Below are 21,798 nucleotides of genomic sequence, written 5' to 3' on the forward strand. Positions count from 1 at the left end.
CGTGAATTTCGCAATCCAGGGAGGTGGGGCCTGATGGTAATCTTGACAGATGTGTGAAGTGTGAGCTTCTCCCGCGCGGCTCAGCTCCGGGTCCTGTGCCATTTTGTATGCGAATCGTCTCAAGAAACTTGGGCGCGGGGAGAAAGCTATTTCAACACACCCGGCTGTGGTGTTAGACGCCTGGCGCAGAGATAGAGGAGAGGCGGCCTGAAAGAGACCAGGGGGAGATGTTGCATAATCAGACTCCGAGTCAGTCCCAAGCGCGGCTGCTTTCAGAACCACGGCGGGGTTGCGGGTGAAACGCCTAGGAGGCACCTGCGGGTGCTGTGCCCTGAGCGGGTATCTGCCTTCTGTGAGGTGCCTTGAGTTTTGTACCCCTGACTGACAAGGTAAACAGCTTGTCCCTCTCCATCCAGAGCCCCATGAGGGGTTGTCCAATTCCTGTTGGACTAATTGTTTTAAGACGTTTGCTTTTTGTGCCTAATTCTGCTGACTGCAGGCTCCTTTTGGCACCAAGGGTGGCCAAAATATGTGAAGCAATGCATGGAAAGTTGGTGTGTCCTGTAAGTGATTGTCTTTAGCTTCTGTAAAGTGCCTCACAAGTGCAGTGAGATGCCTGCCAAGAGAGATCTCAGGTGAGGATTTTGTGCACCAGTTCTTTAAAAAAAATTGTTACTTCCGATTCAGAGAACACTTTTCCAAATTCAAGATGTACTGAGCATTTGCCATGTTCCTTCTAATAGCAGCCCTTCCAGAAATGGGTCAGGATTATTTTGTTCCAAAATGTTCATGTGTGGATGGATATGTTAATGTTTAATAATAAAGACTTTCCTTTCTAAACCTGGTTGGCTGCCTTGATAGGGGGTGCCTGCGTGCACTCATTCGTGGTAGGGGATATGTGAAGTGCACCAGATATGGTCTGAAACCCGCTCCACACACTTTTTTTGTACCTCTCTCTGGCGTGAAGTATGTCTCAATAACCAAAGTTCCTGATTTTGTGAAGCACTGGAAAGTGTCAGGATGATTCACCTCCTGATAAAACAATTTCTGACTTCATTCTCTTGGGGACATCTGAAAGTTTTTAGGAGCATGGCAATTGGAGAGTGGTTCAGGCAAATGGAAAAGTAGTAGGAATTATCAGGATGACTCACCTGATAAAACAATCCTGTGTCCCTCCTCTAGGAGAGAAATGAGTCTGAAAGTCCTTAAGTGCATGGAGATTGGACAGTGGATCAGGTAAATAGAAATGAAGTTCTTGGAAAATTAGGGATCAAGGTCCAGCCCCTGAGCCAGATCAGGTTAGCGTACCTTTCACATAGGCTTGCACTGCTTAGTGTGGGGCCTGTGGTGCCAGAGGAGTTAATGACATGTGGACACGAGTTTTCAAACTATCTCCTCTTCTCTGCCAGCTGGACTGAATTGTTCCTCTGCTAAAAATAAAAAGTCCATCTTTTCCAGTTCTTGGAAAAATAGTGCTGGACAGCTTTTCCTCAACTTAAGTATAGTTCCTCCATGTATTCCTTCAACATTTGACACCTGATTCCAAGAACACAGGGACGATCTACAACTGATGTAACATAGTATAGTTCAGGTACTTAACATTCAACTCATACTGTTTTCATGAGTTCAAAAGACTGCTGTGGATACTACAGGTGTTTTCGATGTCACTGATGGCAAGTTTAGAATTATTTTATAAGGGAGAGTAGAAATCCTCTCTCTTTCTGGATGAGAAAACCAAGGCCCTGAAAAGTTAAGTGCCTTCTACCAGTCACAAGTGCTGATAGGAATCGGAACCCAGATTCATTACGACTAGCCTTGAAATACCTCTAGACAGAGAGGACAATTTCCAAATGATTAGTGCGCCACCCCCAAACCACTGAACCTTGTATAACGGAGATTTGCCTTTCTAGACAATTATAAAAGACTCCAGGCTACAGCTTGAGTGATTGTTGGCTTTTTGCAAAAAAAAAAAAAGGAAGCAGAGTTGGGCTGGTTCCGGTATCTGAAAACTCTGGCAAGTATGAATTCATTGTTGTACTGTTCTCCCTTTATTTCACTTAGAAAAAAATTCACTTGTATGTGGACCTCATTAAATAAAACCAGCGCAAGGACTGTTCCCTGGTAGAGTAGAGTGCTTTGTGGATAATTCCCTGTCAGCCCCCATGCAGCAGTTATTAGATTGATTCCTGTCCTAAATAAGTTGGCTTTCTCACTCGGAGTGAAAACCATAAAACTAAATCTGTTTAATTCACTTAGATGATCAGTTACTCTCCCCTTACTATATGCATGCAGGATAATCCTCAACTTTCTAGGAATGTATTCTATAAAATGTTACAAATATTAGAAACCAATTGGATAATACTTAGTGTTCCAGAATATTAGCCCAATGTATTTGAAAATATTTGCTATCATTAATTATTTCAAGATTTAGGTTTTTTTTTTCATTTCTCAGGGAATCCATTTGGTAGTATTTACTTTTTATATTTTCCCAGTTCTGTTCCACATACTGTCATGAGTTTTTATTGTTGTTATTTTTAAGTCTAATGAGTCTTCCCTTTTTCTTTTATCATTGACACTTACTGATAGTTCATAATAAGTAGGATTTTTGCCAATATTGTAAAAATCAGCAGTGTTTGCTCTCAGGGTCCCTAATATCCTTTACCCCCACACTCCTCAGTATCATGCTGTCATTCTCATGATGAAAACCAGCTCTGCGGTTTGCATCATGGTATAAAGCAACAAGACAACAGTGTATATAGAACACCGACTCCTATTCTGGATAAAATGCTGAAGAGGAATTCAAGACATAAGGGATTTGGTCCTCCTCGTCTTCAAGTTGTTTAGTTTGACTGGAAGTAGGAAGGACACACAAGGAAGCTTAACTAAAGATATAAGCAGCTAGCAGCTTCCATGCAACCTTTTTGTTAGGATTAAATCTTTTGAAGTTAAAAACCTAGTAGCATTTCAGGAAGCAATTACACACACAGCACACACAATTATTTAAAAGTATTGTGTGCATTTTGGATGGGAGATATTTTCCCTGGAATCACACAGAGTTACTGTTGCCATCAGCATGAAGACTGACTCTGAGCGAAGGTCAAATGGGGGTTAGGCTGGGCTTCAGGAGAGCAAGGACAAATGGAGGGTTCAAGAATATTCCCTGTCATGTACTTAGAACATAACAGACCCCCAACATTGGATGTTTACTGTTCTTACACACTTGGCTTTGGGTGAAGACACACAAAGGCATCTAATAGGGCTGCAGGAGCAATAAGAGTATATATAGGTCCTGATCACACTGAGGACAGCAGTGAAGACAGCTGTGACCTCGGGAAGGCCTGAAAGGCACAGAACTTCTTCCCCTGGGCTTTGTGAGTGGCCTTTCTGGGGTGACCTTTGAAGCTCTAAATTGGGTGCAAGGTACTATGTGTATAAGCACTCTCTTTCCTGAGGGAAGTCTCTGCAACTCTCAATAGCTTTTCAAAGTTTCTGTGATCTGGAAAAAGAATAGGTGCTCTTAGATGTCTGATTGGGGGACTGCCTCACATTTCTGCATCTGTCTGTTCAGGTCCTAGGCACTTCTCCCATGTCAGTGCCAGTGTCTCTTCCTGCCTTGCAGATGGGGGAGAAAGTTAGTATGTGCATCTAGTAAATGTTCTGTGGTTGACTTATCTGTACCTGTGCCCAGCTGCCCTGTCTGTGTACCCACATGTCTGCCCTGAGTAATGGAAGGAAGGGGAGCTGAGAGCCTGGCACAGGGATCTTCATTGTGTTCATACTTCGAAAAACAGCCATGCAAATGGATGACCACATTTTCCACTGGAGGTCCTTTCATGTACTAGGAAGTTGTGTGTCCTGAGTAGAAATCACACATGCAGTAGAACTAAACAAAAACCCTGAGTACTTCGTCGTTTATGTCAGCACTGTCCTCAGAACTTTATGTTGATTAACTCTTAATCCTCATAAAAACTCTGTGATCTAAACCCTGTTATTAAACAAGCTTTGCTGATGGGAGAGCTGAAATGTGGAAAGGTTAACTGCCAAAGGTCAAATAGGCAGTAAGGGTGGAGCTGGGATTGGAACAGGGCAAAGTGTCTCCAGAGTCCGTCCTCTAAGCAGTGGCCCATACCGCCTTCCCTTACCCAAGACGTAAAGTATTTAATACCATGCCTGACTTGTGGTAAGTGCTCTATAAATGATAACTGCTTTTGTTACTATATTTATAATTATTATAATTACTTTTTTGTGACTCATCGCTGGTATTGAATCTCACACTCAGACAGGGCTTGAAGATCTGAAGGGTGGACTTGGAAGTCCTGGAAATCCTTATTTTTCGGGCTTTTCTCAACTCTAACAGGAGGCAGTTCTCTACTGCCCCCCAAAGTTCAAAGCTTTCTACCTCCCACCCTTAATTGGTGGCAAGACTTCAATAATTACTTTAGCCTTCAGACTCCATTGTGCAGAAGTAGCTGTTAGAAGCCCTTCCTCTGTGGCTTCTGAGAACCATCTCCAAATCAAGATGCACAAGACTTCCTCTGGCCCTTTTGATGTTTTGAAATTGCAAGCACAGGAAGGAAAGAATGGATGGGAGAATAAAGAATAGCTGTGATCGCTGCAGTAATAACATGTTGCATTTTTATAGAGCCCTTTCTCTGGTAAGCCCCAAACTTTCACAGCCGTCATGCCACTGGCCTCTGCACTGTGGGTCTAGAACGGCTTCTTGAATTTCTTTGGTGCTCTAATCCATAATACACGGGCACATGTAGCAGAGAAAGAAACAAGCCGTGCTCACAACTACTGCCTGTTTGCTATCGACACATGAGCACCTGCCCCTCACAGCGTCTGCAACTCGCAAGGGGAGGTTGGGTGTAGTTCATTGTCTGATCTCACTGTTAAAAGCCGCAGGACTGATCTGGAAGCGTGAGGTCAAGTCCAGTGGCAGAGCCCTGGGAGCTCTCTGGCATCAAGGACACAGGTGCAGAATGAACAGGAATGTCATCTACTTCTAAGTGACCTTTTTTTTTTTTCTGATTTCTCAAAAAATATAAGTTTACTTGACTGCCTTTGATCGTTTCCAGGGGCCACTTGTACATCAACAAAACTCCTGGAGCATGAATACCAAAAACTTCATGAGTTCCCAGGATGCACATTTTTTTTCTCTTACTTGAAAAAATTCTTCAGCTTTGAAATAACTTTTTTCAGTATCAGTCTTTTAGTAACTTCTATGCAAGATAACGATACTGGGAAACAATTCCTTTTCTCTCTTGGAAAGGTCGTTCAGAAAGGGTGGCTTGTCAGTAAGGAAAATGACCCTATTTAAAAGATGCTTGTATTTGCCATGCTCCCATCTGACATTTTCCCAATTGTACAAAGTCATGCAAGTAGATAATTAGAACTCTCTTCTGTTTCTCTGGTGACTTCTTGCATCCCCTTTTGGAACACTCACCCCCTGCCCAGATTTAAAAAAAAAAAAAATCAAACCTGAAAGGCTAGTGCTGGCATCATAGCAGAAGAGAGATTTTAGGGAGTAAGGCTGGGACATAAAACAGCATACACTGACTCCACAGTGCTGCCCTCGCAGTTGTGATTCTGGGGGCTAACCCCTGCAGCTGTGTTGACAGCCCACAAATGCTGGGGTACAGCCACTATTACACTCCTTTTAGAAATTGTCAGCTCTGTAACAACTTGAGTTGATGTTTCTGGTCTCATTTTCTGTGGGAGTTGCTCTGCTCACGACTGATGTCTACAGGGTGTCACTAATTTGCTATGTCCCCCTTAAGTGGACATCTGAGCTCACCTTGAGTTCAAAAGCATTTTCTAAACCTTTTAAAGCACATCAATTAAAGTATATGATTATTTTTTTGGTAATCACTTAAATGACTGTGCTGTGTCTCTTACTCTTGATGTTGGATTTGTATTAGCAAATACATGTATTTTACTCTTGGTAAAATTTTTCACTTTTTTAAAAGTTGTCACCACTTTGTAAAAGATTTGTCCTGACTTCCACTGGGCAGGGGATGGGGAAGGAAGGGCAAGACACTCTTTTAATTTTATATTTAGGGGCTCCAACTGTTGAAGGAAACAAACAACACTATCTACAATGAAATAGAACAGGACTCAGGGGTCTGTGGGGACACCAGGTCCCTAGGTATCCCCTCAGGATACCTTTCAAGGTAATGAGCCCAGAGCACAAAGGGGGTGACTCAAACTCCAATACCTACTATTCTTATTACTAATGAGTAATTACAGCAAATATTTACAGGCCTCCTTCCTACCTTTATGACTTCCTGTTGCTGAAGCACTTTGGAGTATTGAGAAAGATTGTCCTGGAAAAATACGTCATACACAGTTGCAGGAAAGAGTGGCTTTAAGCACACACACACACAAAATCCATTGCTTGACTCGGTATGAATTCCATTTGGAAAGAACGGAAAATTATGCTTGTGAGAAACTGTTCAAGCTCCATTCTTTGGAGCTTAGAAATAAAGAAAAAAATCAAGTCTAGAGTATATGGGGAAATGGGATACATGCTGTTTTATAGGGTGTTCTAGAACTAAAAGAACTGTGCAAGTTAGTAAAATTTTAGTTAAATCACATTGTTAGGGGGAAAAGGATGTCCCAAAGCAAATTCCACATAGGCTTTGTGGACTCCACCCCCACCCCAGGCCAAAGCCAAAGACACTGGGAACTCCAAATCCCATCACCACCAAAGGGAAGATGGCTGGGACCTGAGGGTGGGGTTAAGCAGCCAGGTGGATACAAAAGGCAGACACGTGGGCTTTGGGGGCTCTCGGCCAGCTGGCAGCGTCCGGCCAGCTCTGAGAGTGACTTTGGGTTTCCAGGTCGTCAGATCGGGTAGGACGCATTAAAGACTTTATTTCCCTATTTTCTCCCTGAGTTGTATATTTTCCTTATTTCTTTTTCTCTTGTAAATAAACCTTTTATTAACCCTTTTGCATGTCTGTAGTAAAGTATTCATAAGTCCCTTTAAAGCGCGCGGGTGAGGACCCACAGCCAGGAACCCGTTTAATATTGGGGTTGCTCTGTAACAACAGGACATTTGATGGACACTTTTGAATGAACATGACATCTAGAATATTTTTCTAAATGGAAACAATCGTGCTTAATGGACTAAATCAGGGCCTATAAAATAAACCAAATGGGAGATTCAGGGAATCAAAGTTCACTTTAGAACTATAAAGATTCCCAAATGAATCCTGATAATATTTATTTCCTATGTATTTGGCTTAAAGAGCACTCCAGTGAAATTGCTTTCTTTGGTGTCTACAAGCCATTATTCCCTTGTATTTCTCTCCTGTGCTCCCCAGAGTTCTGGGGTGCTATTTTAGAATGGCAGCTTTCACTCCACCTCTGCTGAGGTTGATGAAGCTAATTTTGGTGCCCGGGGTGAAGGGAGAGAGAAGCCATCTGCAGAGCCAAAAGGGCTCACTGGTGCCTGGGTCTGGAGCAGTGTGGTGTTACTGGACACACCACATTTCACCTTTAGAACCTTTATTTGTGTGCTTGCACAACAAATGTTTACCCAGATATTAAGATAAGAAAAGTATGAAGGTCACATTTTGCTGGTGACAAGGGAGCTTCTATAAATGTAACCATATCACCATGCAGCAGGAATTTGTCTTTTATTCTATACCAGGGACTTGGGGAATTAATGGAGGGTGGGGCATGGGAGCCAGAGGCCTCTCTCTTTTCTCACTTCCTTGAGTAAGTCTGCTTGTCTGGCTCAGCTGTTGTGCCCCTCCTGTCTGGTGAGACTCTTTGAGATGATCAAGAAGTCAGGAAGAAGCCCTCCCCCCCCCCCCCTTGAGTCTGTTGGCATTTTAGGGGAATTAGTGCCCATGCATCTCCTCCTATCTCAGGGCTGGGAAGCAGCCTGCCTGCTAATGTAGCTTTCCTAGACTCTTAGCAGAGGTTTACATGGTGCTGATATTACCTTATTTTCAGCCTGTTTCAGGCAGGTTTGTCATGTCCTCAGAATGTCTTCAGGGTGGGAAAGGAGTTTCTTTTGTGGATTTGAGAATGTTTCTTCTAAAGATCACCAAGGATTAACTCGACACACTCAGAGCCTGAATGAAGACTTGGATCATTGACCTCATTTTCTTTCCCAGGGCAGTCTACATGGCAGTGGGAATTCCTCTCACTAAGGATGAGGAACCCTCCTCCAGCCATCTCACGCCATTCACCATCACCCAGCATGAGCTCCCAATACACAAACTGTAAGGGTAGGAATGGACACAGGGCAGGTTTTCTGATCCCATGCAGACCGGGTAAAGGAGGAGTCAGAGTCCTCAGTGGCTTTTGCAGGTCTTTTATTGGGATTTACCATGTACATGGCAGGTAGGGGGACCGGGGGGCAGGGAGGCTGGCAGGCCTCCCAGCCCCCAGCAAGTCTTCACTCTATCTGGGCTCTCTGGCCTTCTCTGCTTCTCTCTCTGCTTCTACTCATTCTTGGCTTCTTCTGGCATCCCCGTGACGCCACCCTGAAAAGCCCAGTCTCTCAGCCCAGGTGTACCCCCTTCAGGTGCCCGCCATCAGGCATGCATTCAGGACCACAGGGTTCCCTCATTTATCCTGATGGCGGGAGGCAGAAAAGCCTGATACCTTTTCCTTACCCTACACAAACCTCCCTTCTCCCTCCTCCACAAAAGCTTACATATCCCACATCACAGGACTCCTTCCTGCCCCTGTCCCCAACAGAGTCCCACCACCTTAGATGGCCTCCTCTCTTTCTGCTCAAATGTCTCCCACCTTCTAGAGGAGCCCAGGCTTCCCAACTCCTAAAGAACCTCTGCAGTAATTCTCAAACAGCACCTCCCTTTCCCACTCCTTTCAAGCAATTCCTTGTGTTTGCCAAAAGAGCCCACTGGATTGTATTCCTTGTTATGCAATGAAACCTGTTTTCTTTCCAACAACATTGCATATTGCCCCAGGGCAAGGGTGTTGATTTATCTTTTGTGCACTATAATGCCTGGCCTGTTGGGGTCCCTAAAATCATACTTAGTTAAAAAAAAAAAATCATAGAATTGCTTTGTTGCTGTTCCTTAAATCCCTTGGAAAGCCAAGAGATCCTTGGCCAGAGATCCTTTTGGGTTTGGCATTTCTCATGTATTTTTTCATGAAAATTTTCATGTAGATTTGAGTCCTTTACTCAGTTTCCTTAAAAAAGGAAAAGGAAAAATTAGGGGATCACAGGCAGGTTTGATTGATAATGTGATTTTACATCAAATGCAAACATCAGGCTAGTATTACGTTAATGTTCCACTTAACAATGTCCTAAATCAGGCAAGGCAAGGGCTAGCAAAAGAGTTAATCTCAAAGTTGAAAAAGCCAGGTGGAAAGTGTGTGCAAGGGATTATCAGCTCTCAGCTCTGAAATCATCTTCCCTGGGGGAACCTTCCATTAATAGCACATTGGGCACCTCTGCGTCGATATGGTCTTCAGACTGTGTTTTATTATTTGTATGGTGTTTTTGCAACTTGACTTTTGAGTGTCTGCGTATGTATCTGTCTCTGATCACCACCCTGATCTCTGTATTGAGCCCAAGAACGAGGAACCTGTCCTCTTTTTCTGTTCTTGCTCCCCACAGCACTGGAAACACGCTCATGTGGGTACCTAGTAATTGTTTGTTGACCCAGTGATTCTATTAGGAACTTGGGGAGTTTAGTGCAGAGTTAGTGGCACTGGCAGAAATGTTTGTTCCCATCAGCTTTTCATCCTCATTGTTTCATCCACCATGCATGGAGTGAGGTTTGTGGAAAATATCATCACTTTCAGTAAACCTTCCTAGGTTATCTACCAAAATCTCAGTGAGGCTACAAAGAGAAAATTAGATGGGCCCCTCTACTCAGTGGGTCTGTGATCTAGTGGAGGATCAAGGAATTCTTAAAACAATTAGCTTAAAACAATACGGAGTGACTATATTAATGGGTGTCTTAGCCCCATCTTTAAAATAGGACTCTCTTGTCAGGAAGTCAAAAGTAGCTCAGATAAAACATTGAGCAAACAGTGGAAGATTGATAGTAATTGTGAGTGAATGAAGGTCAATAGATCTTGTGTGTTGTGAGCAGCTATAAAGGGAGGTAATCAGTAGATTAGAGGGATACTTAATGAAGAAGCATTAAGAACAGGTCTTGGAGATTAGGTAGAATTTGGATAGGCTGAGGGGTTTGGCACATTCCAGTTGTAGGGAGGAGCTCCAGTCAGTGAGGAGGAGAAATAAACAGGATGTATAGGCCAGGGTTGGTGAGCCCCTCCTTCCAGAGTTGAACCTGGAGGTCTGTTGATGGGTGGGAGATAAGAACCTAGTTTGGGCTGGTGTTGAGAAGTTTTGGGACAGTTCCTCCCTGAGTTGTCTTATGATGTAATCATTGGGCTGCCTGGGAACCACAGGGCAGTGCATACCTCTCTTGGGAATTGGTGGGATAGGAAGGGCACCTCCATTATCTTCCACCCAGAACCCTGGCTCAAATATGAGCACCAAGGGGCTGGTTAGAGGAAGCCATGGTTGTCCTCCATTATGATGACTTTAAAGGCTGTAGATGACAAATGTCCCCACATACAGCCCTAAGGAAATCAGTCATCTGCAAATATGCTCAAATTGCTCTGGGTCACACACACACACACTCACACGCCTCCTACTGTGCAGAGTAAGACCTTTTACTGTATTCTAAAATAGCTTTAAAATAACTTACTTCAGGCTTGGGGGAGGCTACAGGGACCCTCATTCCTAAATTCTTATTTTAATGGTAAAATCTTTGTCTCCTTGATAATTTGATAAGGACTTTCCTTCTATCCCTTCTTCTCCTTTTTCATTCCAGATTCTAGGAGTTTTAATCTCATCATTGTGGAAATGCAGGGCAGTCCCATCAACACTCTAGAAACCACCTCATGGGAGTCAGACCACCCCCTTGTTGGTCTTTCAACCACTGGTAATCGCTCTCTGTATGTGGAGCACCACTGGCCCACCCAGCCATTCATGGGCCTTGTCCTTTCCTGTTCAGGGACTACAGTGTTCCCTAAAGCCAGAGCACTGACATTCTAGGCAAGATGCTGCCAAAAGACCAAAAAAAAAAAAAAAAGGGAACCATTTTTCTGGAGTCACCTGAGGAGGGCAGCTGGGACCTTCCCCTCCCGCAGCAGGTGTAACCTTCCCCCTAGAGGTATTTAGAAGCACTTAAGGTCATGGCTGGACACTGTGAGCAGGGCCTTGGCCAGAGATCCTGAGTCACTGGAGTCAGCCCCACACCAGGGACCAGCAAAAGCCAAGCAAGTGACTTTGGCTTGTCCTATCCAATGGTACTTCGAGGGAGACTGGAGCTCCTGAAAGCTCTGGGCTTGGAATTTAATCTCATGGTGACAACTGTGTGTCTCATCTATTCCTTTTGCATCCCCTCGGTAGCAAGTAAGTGGTTGTAGAACTGGGAGATTGCTGGTCAGCCCAAGCAGGATCGGTTTGTTCAGCAGTCATTAAACGCCTACTCTATGAGGCTACTGGACATTGGGCCTGAGCCCAGGGGGGCACCCTCTGAGGCCAGGTGGGGCACCCTCTGAGGCCAGGTGGAGGGAGCCTTCCTCTCATGGGCCAGCAGGTGGCAGACCTTCTGCGCCCCTGCAACCCAGGCTGACATATGGGGCTGTGGGGGAACTTGGACTATTCCTGGGAATCTGCCTCAAAGATAACCCAAGAAACCTCATAGACTAGAAAGTGGTGTTTACTCAAATCTAGCAAGAACTAGAAAGTTGAGTCTAGCATCTACCTTCCACAGCTCCACGTAGGCCTCAGGAAGGATACGTGTCCTCCCCAAGCTATTCTGTGAATGGATCTTGAGGTCTGGAGCCTGTGATCTTGCCATGTCTATTCCCTTGTGTTTTTTTTTTTTTTCCCCTTTTCCTTTCCAGTGTAAAAGTTCCTTTTGAAAAATTCTATCTTTGGGCCTCCGCGGTTGTGCAGTGGTTTGAGCACGGTGCTGTGAAGCTGTCCGCAGCCTCTGCAGCATGGGTTCGATTCCCAGCCGGCCAGGGAGAAACCCTCATGGCACGGCAGACCTCTCCTGCCTCGCCCGCTGCTCCCCTCAGCAGTGTCTTTGGTCTGTCTGCCTGTTCTGCTCCCCACTCTGGCTCTGGTGAATTCTTTCAGCCTCCCACGCCCCTGACTATACCCCAGTTCTTGTATAAATAAATAAATCTTAAAAAAAAAGAAAAATTCCATCTTTGCCTCTGCTGAGCTCCTAGCAAACTGCTCCCCACCTAGGTTAGTGGGGTGCTGAGACCTGGGAGCACTTAGTAGTGGGATAGTGACTACAGCTATTAGCTTGCTTCAGACCTTGGGAGATCCTGATGCCAGAGGACCCAGGTAGAAAGGAGTCTGAGCTGACTTGTACACAGATTCCATCTTTCCTCATTGATTTGAGAACATTTAAAATCATGTTCCATCTTGAGTTTAGTATAAACTGCATGATCTGGGCCACCTGTAGCTTCTTGCAGGGATCCAAATATTACAAAGGTAAAGATGGCAGCCGAATTCTCCTTGGGTTTGATGTTCTGGGCTAAGGCAGAGTACATGTTTATTCTGGAAAAGGACAAACTTTTACCCACTTGAATTCCTTTGCCTCCAAAATTAGTGTCGGGATGACCTCCAGAATTCCACATTTCTCAGCCTTTGTCTTGCCAGAACAGGTTGCAAATACTGTCAGGGGCCCTCTACTTCTTTTGTGTGACTGGCAAAGCCTTCCTCCATGTGAAGTTCAGAGGGGCTCTCAGGTCTTCAGGAGTCTGAAGACTTTCTAGGTCCTTTGCTGACTGTGACCTAGAATGGGTCATTGAATCTTTCTGTATGTGTCCTATTTCTAAATATGGGGTAGACATCATAACTTTTTTTGAAGACTAATATGAGGGTGACATAAATGAGAGTTTTAATAAAAGCACGCATTTTTAAAGCATATCACACTTAATCATTTTTGCAGCCATTATCTCAATAGAAAGTATAAAGTGCAGACCTTTAAGGCATCTTTATTAACAAGTATAGCAATATAATTATTCATCATTACCAGTTGAAGTGATTTAACTGCAGCTGGAAGACTTTCAGGAGAATATAAAAGGAGACACTTGCTTGCAGGCTTTTAAATCCCCTTCCCCACTGCCCCAGCTGTGCTTGTCAAGGTTATGGACTCTTGCCAATGGTGACTTCAGGGTATGAGTTATACTTTTCCCATTCTTTGAGATGTTAGAAAATCTGGTAACACCAAGGCATCAAGGTGTTCACTTTTGCCTGCTCTGTTCTCCTTTCTTGTGTAGAGAAGAGAAGGGTCCATGCCAGTCGCCATCCTGTCATGTTTTGAATTTGCATTTAATTTAGCACCCCAAATTTCTAGACCTAAATGGCTATATCTGCACCACATCTGCCAGGCCCCATTTGCTTGGTGTGTTATGAGCAAGACCTAATTGTGAGCTCCAGAAGGGCTTAAGTAAGTGAGACAAGGTCTTTGAAAAGTCAGACAATTTATTGGGAAGTCCAGAAACCAGGGGCATACTGACGCCGAGAGGCTACCATGGCCTCCTGAGAAGAGGCTTTAGGTGTCAGGGGCCTGGCTCTGCCACACACTGACCATGAGACTTGGCGAGTCACTCCACCCTGGCCTCAGATCCGTCGCCCACAGCATCCCTGACACCTCTTGTGCTTGACCTTGCCCTTCCCTCAGCCCCACCCGAAACTAGCCAGCTAACTTGGGCCTCAGAGCTCAGCTTAAATATCACCACCTCAGGAAAGCTTTTCCCAACCTCCCTCAGTTAATGTCCATCCCCCCACCCTGTTCTCCTGTTTTGGTTTGTTTTTTTTAACACCTCTTCCTACATGCTGTAATTTATTTGTCTGTTTATTATCTGTAGCCCCCTCTAGTCATACCTTCCTCAAGGGCAGGGACTGTGTTGATTTACATACCAAGATATCCTTAGTGTTTAGGGCAGTGCCAGGCCCTAAAATGTTCCTTTAAATATTTGTTAAGGGAAATATTTAATGCAGGGTGGCTGGGTCTTTGTCTTCAACCCTGCATTATAATTCATATATTTGTTCAGTATTTAATTTATGTAGATTATAGTAGTTGTCATTCTCCTCACATAGATGAAACAATTAAGACACAAAATGTGATCTCAAAGCCAGAGACTTGGAGGGCACATTAACAGACCCCGGCCCCAGCCTCTGTCTACTGACCAGCGTTCTCTCTGGGTACCTTATTTTTATGTTCTGGTGATGTTATTGTTTGTCTTATTTGGCAATGTTTACACCGGAGGAGTAGGGTCCATTGTGTGTTGGGTCTGGAAATACACAGCAAAGTCCCAGGAGAATGCCGCTGTCGGTCCTGACCACAATTAGCAATTGTCAGGCCAGGGGCAGTGATTGGGTGGGTGTCATTCCCTACGTGGCTGATTCTGTGTGTTGAAACACCACTGCTCCACCTGACAGAGGCAACGGGGAGGAGGGGGTCCCGAGGACTACAGCCCCACTTCTGCCTGGTCCAGTCTAACACATCACTCACGTTGAGGCCCTTTTTCTCAGGAAATGTATACTCTATTTGTGTCTAATTGAATCCCCGTGATGTGGAGGAAAGTTTTTCCATCTTTAAAATAGGCCACTAGGTGGGAACCAGGCAATACAGACTCAAAATCCCTTCTGAGATTTCAATGCCATTGTTAAATGAAGTCTAGGTGGAGCCTGGTCCTGATTCCTGTTTCCAGGTGCTTCTGTAGGGAGGTAAGATGGACAATTAAAGGTGATCAGTGGATATTTAGAGGAAATCCCTCCAATTACCCTCTAATTTATACACCTCTCCCCAAAGATCAACTTCTCTGAAAATGGAGAGGGACAGACTTGGGCATGGCCTGATGCCAGAGAGAAGGGCCTGGATCCACTTCTACCTCAGCAATGGGACCAACCTTAATTAAGAAGGATGTGGGTTGAAGTGTGTGGCCCAGTGGTTTCTAGAAAAACCAACTGTTGTGTTATCAGGAGGGTCAGTCTCACCTCCTAATACCAAGGAAGGAGGAGGTGGGCTGCTGGGGTGAATGAAATCACTCTTAACAAGGAGACCTCCTCCCAGTGTGGGTACCATTACACTACATCTCATTTGGGACACTTGCTAAGCCTCAGTTTCCACATCCGTCAGATGGCTGCTGTAACTGCTGCCCTGCCAATCGAATTGGGGCTTGGAAATGCTAAACTGCAAAAAAGGGGGTGGTTATTACTGTGGTTCATATATGTACCTGTATGTATTCTTATATATGTATGTAAATGAACATATCTGGGATTTTCAGGGTTAATAGGATTTTCACCTTAATGGGATTTTCACGTTAATGATAACGTGAAGTGATTGATAACAATTCCTGTGTCCTTCAAGCACAAACTTCAGGGAGGACTAAGATAGAAAGTTGGTGGCTTTGAGAGGTACAGGCTTGAAAATTACTGAATGGAGTCATGTTTATTGGGGGCGGTGCACTGTGGGGCAAAGGTGAGTCATGGTGCCTGAGTGTTGGGGAGTCACCTTGAACTTGGGCCAAAAAGGTAGAAAAATTGGGACTTGAGTTTATCTGCCTTACATCAGGTACATCAAGTTCTGGATGGCCGCCCACTGGCCAGAGACCTGAAGTGGACGGTTCTCCCTTGCTGCCCTGGGAAGGCTTTCCCTGGCCTCGGCCCCGCTGAGCAAAGTCCGCTTGTTCACTGGAGTTCACACAGACTCCTTGCCAGGCCTGCCCAGAATCCTGTCTCCTCTGACTTCCTGTGCTCTTGCATAATATTTCCTTGCTTCTTGAATGGCTGCCCCCAGCGTGGGGGCAGCTCTCTGACGCTGCTGGACAGAGTGCAGGATGTGGAGGGAGGACAGAGATGTGCGATCGTCAGTTGGGGTGCTCTGGGTCTTGAGGTCAAGGGCAGGAGGGGCAGGGTTCCCCAGATTGCTTGGCTGGAGATTTTAGCATAAGGGTAGTTATGCGCACAGACCCACATACCACACACCCCTGTGCACATAAGATTTCTAAAGTGGCTAAGTTGTTTCCTTCTGATTATAAATATTATACATATTCCCTTGGAAGGCATTGAGATAAAAATAAAAATCACCCAAATTCCACCCTCTTGAGATAACCACTGTTAACACTTTGGTGAACATACTTTCTTCTATAGAATAAATATTGCTATGTAATTAATGAATATATTATACACTGTTGCAAAACATGCGTTTTCTGTATAGCAATATATCAGAATTATCTCTTGCAATCATGGACCATGGATTTAATGTAGCTGTATTAAGTTTCGCTCATAGATGTGTCACAGTGCAACCCCTATTCCTGGCATGTCCAAGCTCAGAAAACAAGCTATAACCAGCCCAAACATTATTCTTAAACCTGAAAAGCAGCATCTCTCCTATATTCCTAACCTATGTTAGCTCTACTGTCCCAGAAATAACTACAAATTAAAAGGTTTTTTGCCAGTGTAGGCCTTTCTCTGGGCTTAAAATAATTCACTTGGTTATAGAGAAGAGGCTGTGACACTAAGGCTCTTAAGACTGGGCTGGGTCACACTTTGGGTAAGATAATGTCCCCATGTGGCCCTACTGTTCGCCTTGAGCAGGGAACTACTAGCTGGCAGAACAAGTTTTTCTTCAAAGATTACAAATAAGCTGCATTTCAAATTTTAATTGGTTACTGCCTTCCTGAAATTTTGTGACATGATCCATATCTTTCAAAAGGTGCTCTCTTCTTTACACAACAGTGTTTTCATGATATTGAAAACAAACACATATAAAGTATTGCTCAGATTTGTTAGTTAGAAGATTAAAATAATTTTTTAGCAGAAGTAGATGTTGTTAATACAGTGTTTCTATCTCATCCCTGAAAGCTGTACATTTGTGAGGAACGTCAGTAGCTTTTTGTCTTCCACTGCTGACGGTAGTTGAGAGTGGCATAGATTTACAGTAAGCTTCAACATAAAGATGACTCCTATTCATTTGTGTGCCAGGTGTCTACAGCATTTGCTTGTTTTCTTTGAATCATTTTAAAACTGGATTGAATATGTCTTTGATTTAATCATGAGTTTTAGTATGAGACTGGGGATAATTGCTCGCTTTGCGGTTGAAAATTGCTTGTTAGGTTTACTTTTGAGTCAAGACAAATTGTTTCCTAGAACTCTCTATTTCAGACTTTATTTTTTCTAAATCAAAAAGTATGATAATACTAGGCAGGTTAAGCATATTTATTTAAAAGCTCTCTGGGGTCCTTTAAAACAAAAATTTGCAACAGAATTTGGCACCAATAAAGATCCAAGTATTTTACCCCATTTTATTTATAGTTGCTTTCCAAAGCAAATGGTCTCTTATAACAACTTGTATAATTCTAGTCTCTCTTTCAATTTATTTGCCTACGACGTCTTTTTCTAGAATTAACTGGCCAGACTGTTCTTTGACTGTCCTGCAGAATTAGGATGGTGATAAGAGTTAGAGGCGACAATACAATCTTTACCTGCTTTGCAAAGTTGTTGGTTTGTGGAAATTGAACAGGTTGACTTTCTATTTGCTCCCTTTCTTGCTTGTTACCTGATTTTTGGTGGGGTCCTTGCCATGTGTGCACATTTGGGAAGTAAAAAGGGAGGGACAACAAGATTGAATTGGTCTTCCGAATTATGAAACAGGACTTTGTAAAATTGATAGTTCCGTACAATGAACATGGAACAGCTGTTGGCATGGCAACCCCTACGTGGAAAAGCGCACGCTGCTTACAGATGACTTTTGCAGTGCTCAGTGTTAATCTGATAAATGGCTTTTTTAATAGTAGTTTGTGGGCTAATGGAAAGGTCGAAGCAAGCCTTCATTAATGGGAAGAAGGACGGGATTTTGCAGCCACTGAATACACACAGGAGAGCCACAGCCAAATCTATTTCTGAGTTCTCTCTTTTTCACATCAGATTTGCTTGGACGTGGCAAGCCAAAGTAAATTGGGAATCTGTTTGTCTTGAAAGGGTGTAGGTACTATTATTTTAGATTTCAAGCATGGAGAGATTTTGCAGTCCTTTTTATTCAAGACGTTTACTTTGTGAGAAAGTTTGGGAGTCCATAGAGGGCCTGCATTTAGGTGTCTTTTCCTTTGGTGGTCTTGATGAGGTGAAGACAGTTCCCTTTTTTTATTGTGGTAAAATATATAACATAACATTTACCATTTTAATCATTTGAAGTTACAACTCAGTGGCATTAAGTACATTCACATTATTGTGCAGCCACTTCCAACTGACACCTCTATCCAAGAACTTTTTCATCATCTCGAATTGAAAAGACTGTCCATTAAACAGCAACCCCCCAAGTCCCTGGTGCCCACTTTTCTACTTTCTCTGTGAATCTGCCTGAGGTACTCATGTAAGTGGAAGTGTGAATCATTGCCCCTTCATGTCTGCTTTCTTTCACTTAGCATAATATTTTCAAGTTGCATCAATGTGTAACCTGTGTCAGAATTCAGTTACTTTTCAATGATGAATAATATTTCATTGTGTGTAGAGACCACCTTTTGTTTATCCATTCTTCTGCCGGTGAACTTCAAGGTTGTATCCACCTTGTCTATTACGCTGTAATGAACATGGGAATACAAATATCTGTTTTGAGTTCCTACTTTCAATTCTTTTGTGTATATACCTAGAAGAGGAATTGCTGGATCATATCATAATTTTTTGTTTAAATATTTTTGAGACAACTCCATACTGTCTTCCACAGCAGCTGCACCATTTTATACTCACCGACAATGCAATAGGGTTGCATTTCTCTACATCGTCACTGCCACTTTATTTTCTGTTTTATTTATTTATTATTTTGGTTTCTGTTTTTGATAAAGGTCTTCCTAATGGGTGGGAAGTAGCAATTTATTGTGCTTCTAATTTGCATTCCTTCATGATTAGTAGTTTGTCTTTGTATGCATGCTGCCACGCACAGATATCCTGTGTGGCAATGGAAATCTCGGTGTCGGTGTTTGTACCTATCAGGCCGATGAGCTTGTCAGTGTGATGACATTGGTTGGGAATGGAAGGTAGAATGGAGGGAGACACCATGTGATTATTTCATATAAGTCAGGCACCTTAGGAGAACTGTTTTGTACTGTGGAGCAAGTGATGCCATTTTAAAACAGAGGCCCTTGGTACTTAATTAACAGCACCTCTTTGGATGAGATTTAACTAACGCAAGCCTGCTGTGGTCTGAGCTTTCCCTGTATAATCCTTCCCACTTTAGCATGATGTGGAGGTATAAGTGTCCCCCTTCCCTGGAACATCATTGTTGTCATCGGCTACAGAAGCCTGAGCCCATTCTCTTTCCTCTCCTGGCAGAGAAACCCCCTAGACATCTTGCCAAGGATCTGCTCAGGCCTTTGAACCACTCCACTGTCTAATTTCTCCACCTGAAACAATGTACACACCCCTTCTCTTTCCCACCCCCAAGGTTCTTGTGGTGGCCACTTTTTCTTTTTTTTTACATTTTTACAAGCAAGGGAAAGAACTTAGAATTTATTGAGCACCCACAGTAAGCCCAGTAGCAGAAGAAAAGCATGACTTCTGTCTTCAGAGTAAGTACTCTAGGACTTACACTTGTGGCTTTTTACAATAGGGACTCCAGACCTTATCCTGCATCAGAACCACCCAGAAGGCTTATCAAAACTCAAATTGCTGGGCCTCACCTCCAGAGTTGCTTACTCTGCTGTTCTGGTATGGAACCTGAGGATTCTCCGGGTGATATTGATGCTGCTGATCCAAGACCTGCTTTGACAACCACTGATTGACATCAGCTCTGTGAAGTAGATGTCACAAGCTAGCATGTGTCACTTTATTTCACTTTGCAGATATTGCATTTTTTACAATTAGGTATATACCTAGAAGAGGAATTTCTGGATCATACATATAGTAATTCTTTGTCTATTTTTTTATTTGAGGCACCTCCATACTATCTTCCATAGCAGCTGCACCATTTTATACTCACCAGCACTGCACTAGGCCTGCATTTCTCCACATCCTCACTGCTACTTTTTGTCTGATTGATTGATTGATTGATTTCTGTTTTTGGTGATGACAGCCATAGAAGATGTGTGTTAGAGGTGGGGAAAAATAACCCTGAGAACAGACTAATCCAAGGTTGTCTCTGGACATACCAGGATGTAGTTACAGGGAGCATTTATGTTTATCACCTTGAAGGGCTTCCTAGGTTTTGCCTTGTGGATTATTTTTATGGAAAGCTCAATGTTCCCTGCACATACCTAACACCTATATTTTTATATGGGCATGCTTGTAGTGATGCTGTTTTGTTGTTAAAAAGACCTGTGTAGCCTAACTGGCAAAAGGCGGATGCAAAGCTCATTGAACTTGTCTGGAGAAAAGAAAGCTTTCCAAGATGCTGCTTGAGTCATGGGGACTGAATATTTCATGCAGACACAGTTGGCCATTCAAAACCATTGATTGTGAGCGGGCAAGGCAAATGAAATAGATCAATACGGACAAGTTATTTCATGGTTATACACATGACCCTAGGGCCTCTGAAGAAAATAGGATTACTTTACGATGTCCCCTGTTCTGCTGACTGGTTATATGCTTTGAGAACCAGTGTGGGAATAAGCTTGAAGGTGTTGTGCGCAACATCTTGGGATCACAAGAAAAGGAATGATATCGCCTCTTTGGCTATGATGATGCCCCGTGGTGGGCAGGACTGAGTCTGGTTAGGATGAAAATTGGGCAACTTCTGGATGCCAGGGTTTTTCCACCGTGAGTTTTAAAGTCATGTATTAAAAGCAGTTATGTAAGTGGGAAACTGTACCTTATAAAAGACTTATGAAAACTGGAGAGGCAGAGTCCTGGCCTGTTTGGTTAAATGTCAAATGAAGGGAATTCCAAAACCAGTTAATGTTTCTTCTGTGTACTACAAACGGATTTGTCTGGAGCTTGTTGTAGACGGCCAGAGTGTTATCTCTGTGCAGACATCAGCTGCAGTGCTGATTGGCAAGTTCCCCACTGACAGAGAGGTTGTTTCATATTTAGGTATGTTCTGTAGCTTAATGTTGAGAGAGAATAAAAGGAGTTGAGCTTGTACTTAGAGTGGACTGGACCTTCCAGCCTGTCCCTAAGGAGAAGCTCCCAGGAAGAGCTCATTTCCCTAATAGACACACAGAGAAGACTCTTGGACTTGTCTGACCCATTGTTCTCCAGTGATCAGTTCTGAATATTCCTGGTCAGAATCTTAAAAATTATTATTGTGTATTAGAACATTAATAACCTTTGAAATTTTCGGGTAGTATAGGGTTGGGGGTATTTTGCCCATCCATTGAAAATGAGGAAAGAGTATAAAGAAAAATCGCTGATGTGGGTGTTTCCTTGGGGCTGAAGGACTGGGAAGCCACAGAGGGTCTGTTTCCTTCATGGTGAAAGTCCTAATAGTCTCAGTGTAAGAATGTCCTATAAGCAAGTGCAGGCTGACAGGATTCATTGTGGCGGTGACCACCGTGTGGGTAGTTCGGAGCAGTGGATAGTAACTTTAGGGTAGCCCGCTAGCCTTTCTACTGCTCAGTGGGGGGATTCTAGCCCGTGGGCCAATGGTATCAGGCAGGAGTTGGAGGAGGAATTCCAGAACCAGTTTCTGTCTTCTTGCTACTGGTTACAGCAAAACACCATTGGAAGTGCACCTTCAATATCAGTGTGATTCGTTTACATCTATCAGTGACTGCTACATGGACGAAAAATTGGTAAAAAAAAAAAAAAACCCAGAACTTGAAGTT

At 43.5% G+C, this 21,798-nt stretch overlaps 1 protein-coding gene across 1 annotated transcript in view; it reads left to right on the forward strand.

The window, feature by feature from the left end:
- Window positions 1-612: 612 nt before the first annotated feature.
- EPAS1 (endothelial PAS domain protein 1) overlaps window positions 613-21,798 on the forward strand; it is a gene marked incomplete at both ends in the record, with an annotated part of 78,287 nt that continues 57,101 nt past the window's right edge. The window contains 2 exons of the mRNA XM_084234781.1: window positions 613-635; window positions 1,183-1,236. Of these exons, the coding sequence (XP_084090907.1) occupies window positions 613-635; window positions 1,183-1,236 (77 nt within the window). The remainder of the gene's footprint in view (window positions 636-1,182; window positions 1,237-21,798) is intronic.

Source organism: Talpa europaea, assembly GCF_964194135.1.
Source record: "Talpa europaea genome assembly, chromosome: 6".
NCBI classification, from domain to species: Eukaryota; Metazoa; Chordata; class Mammalia; order Eulipotyphla; family Talpidae; genus Talpa; species Talpa europaea.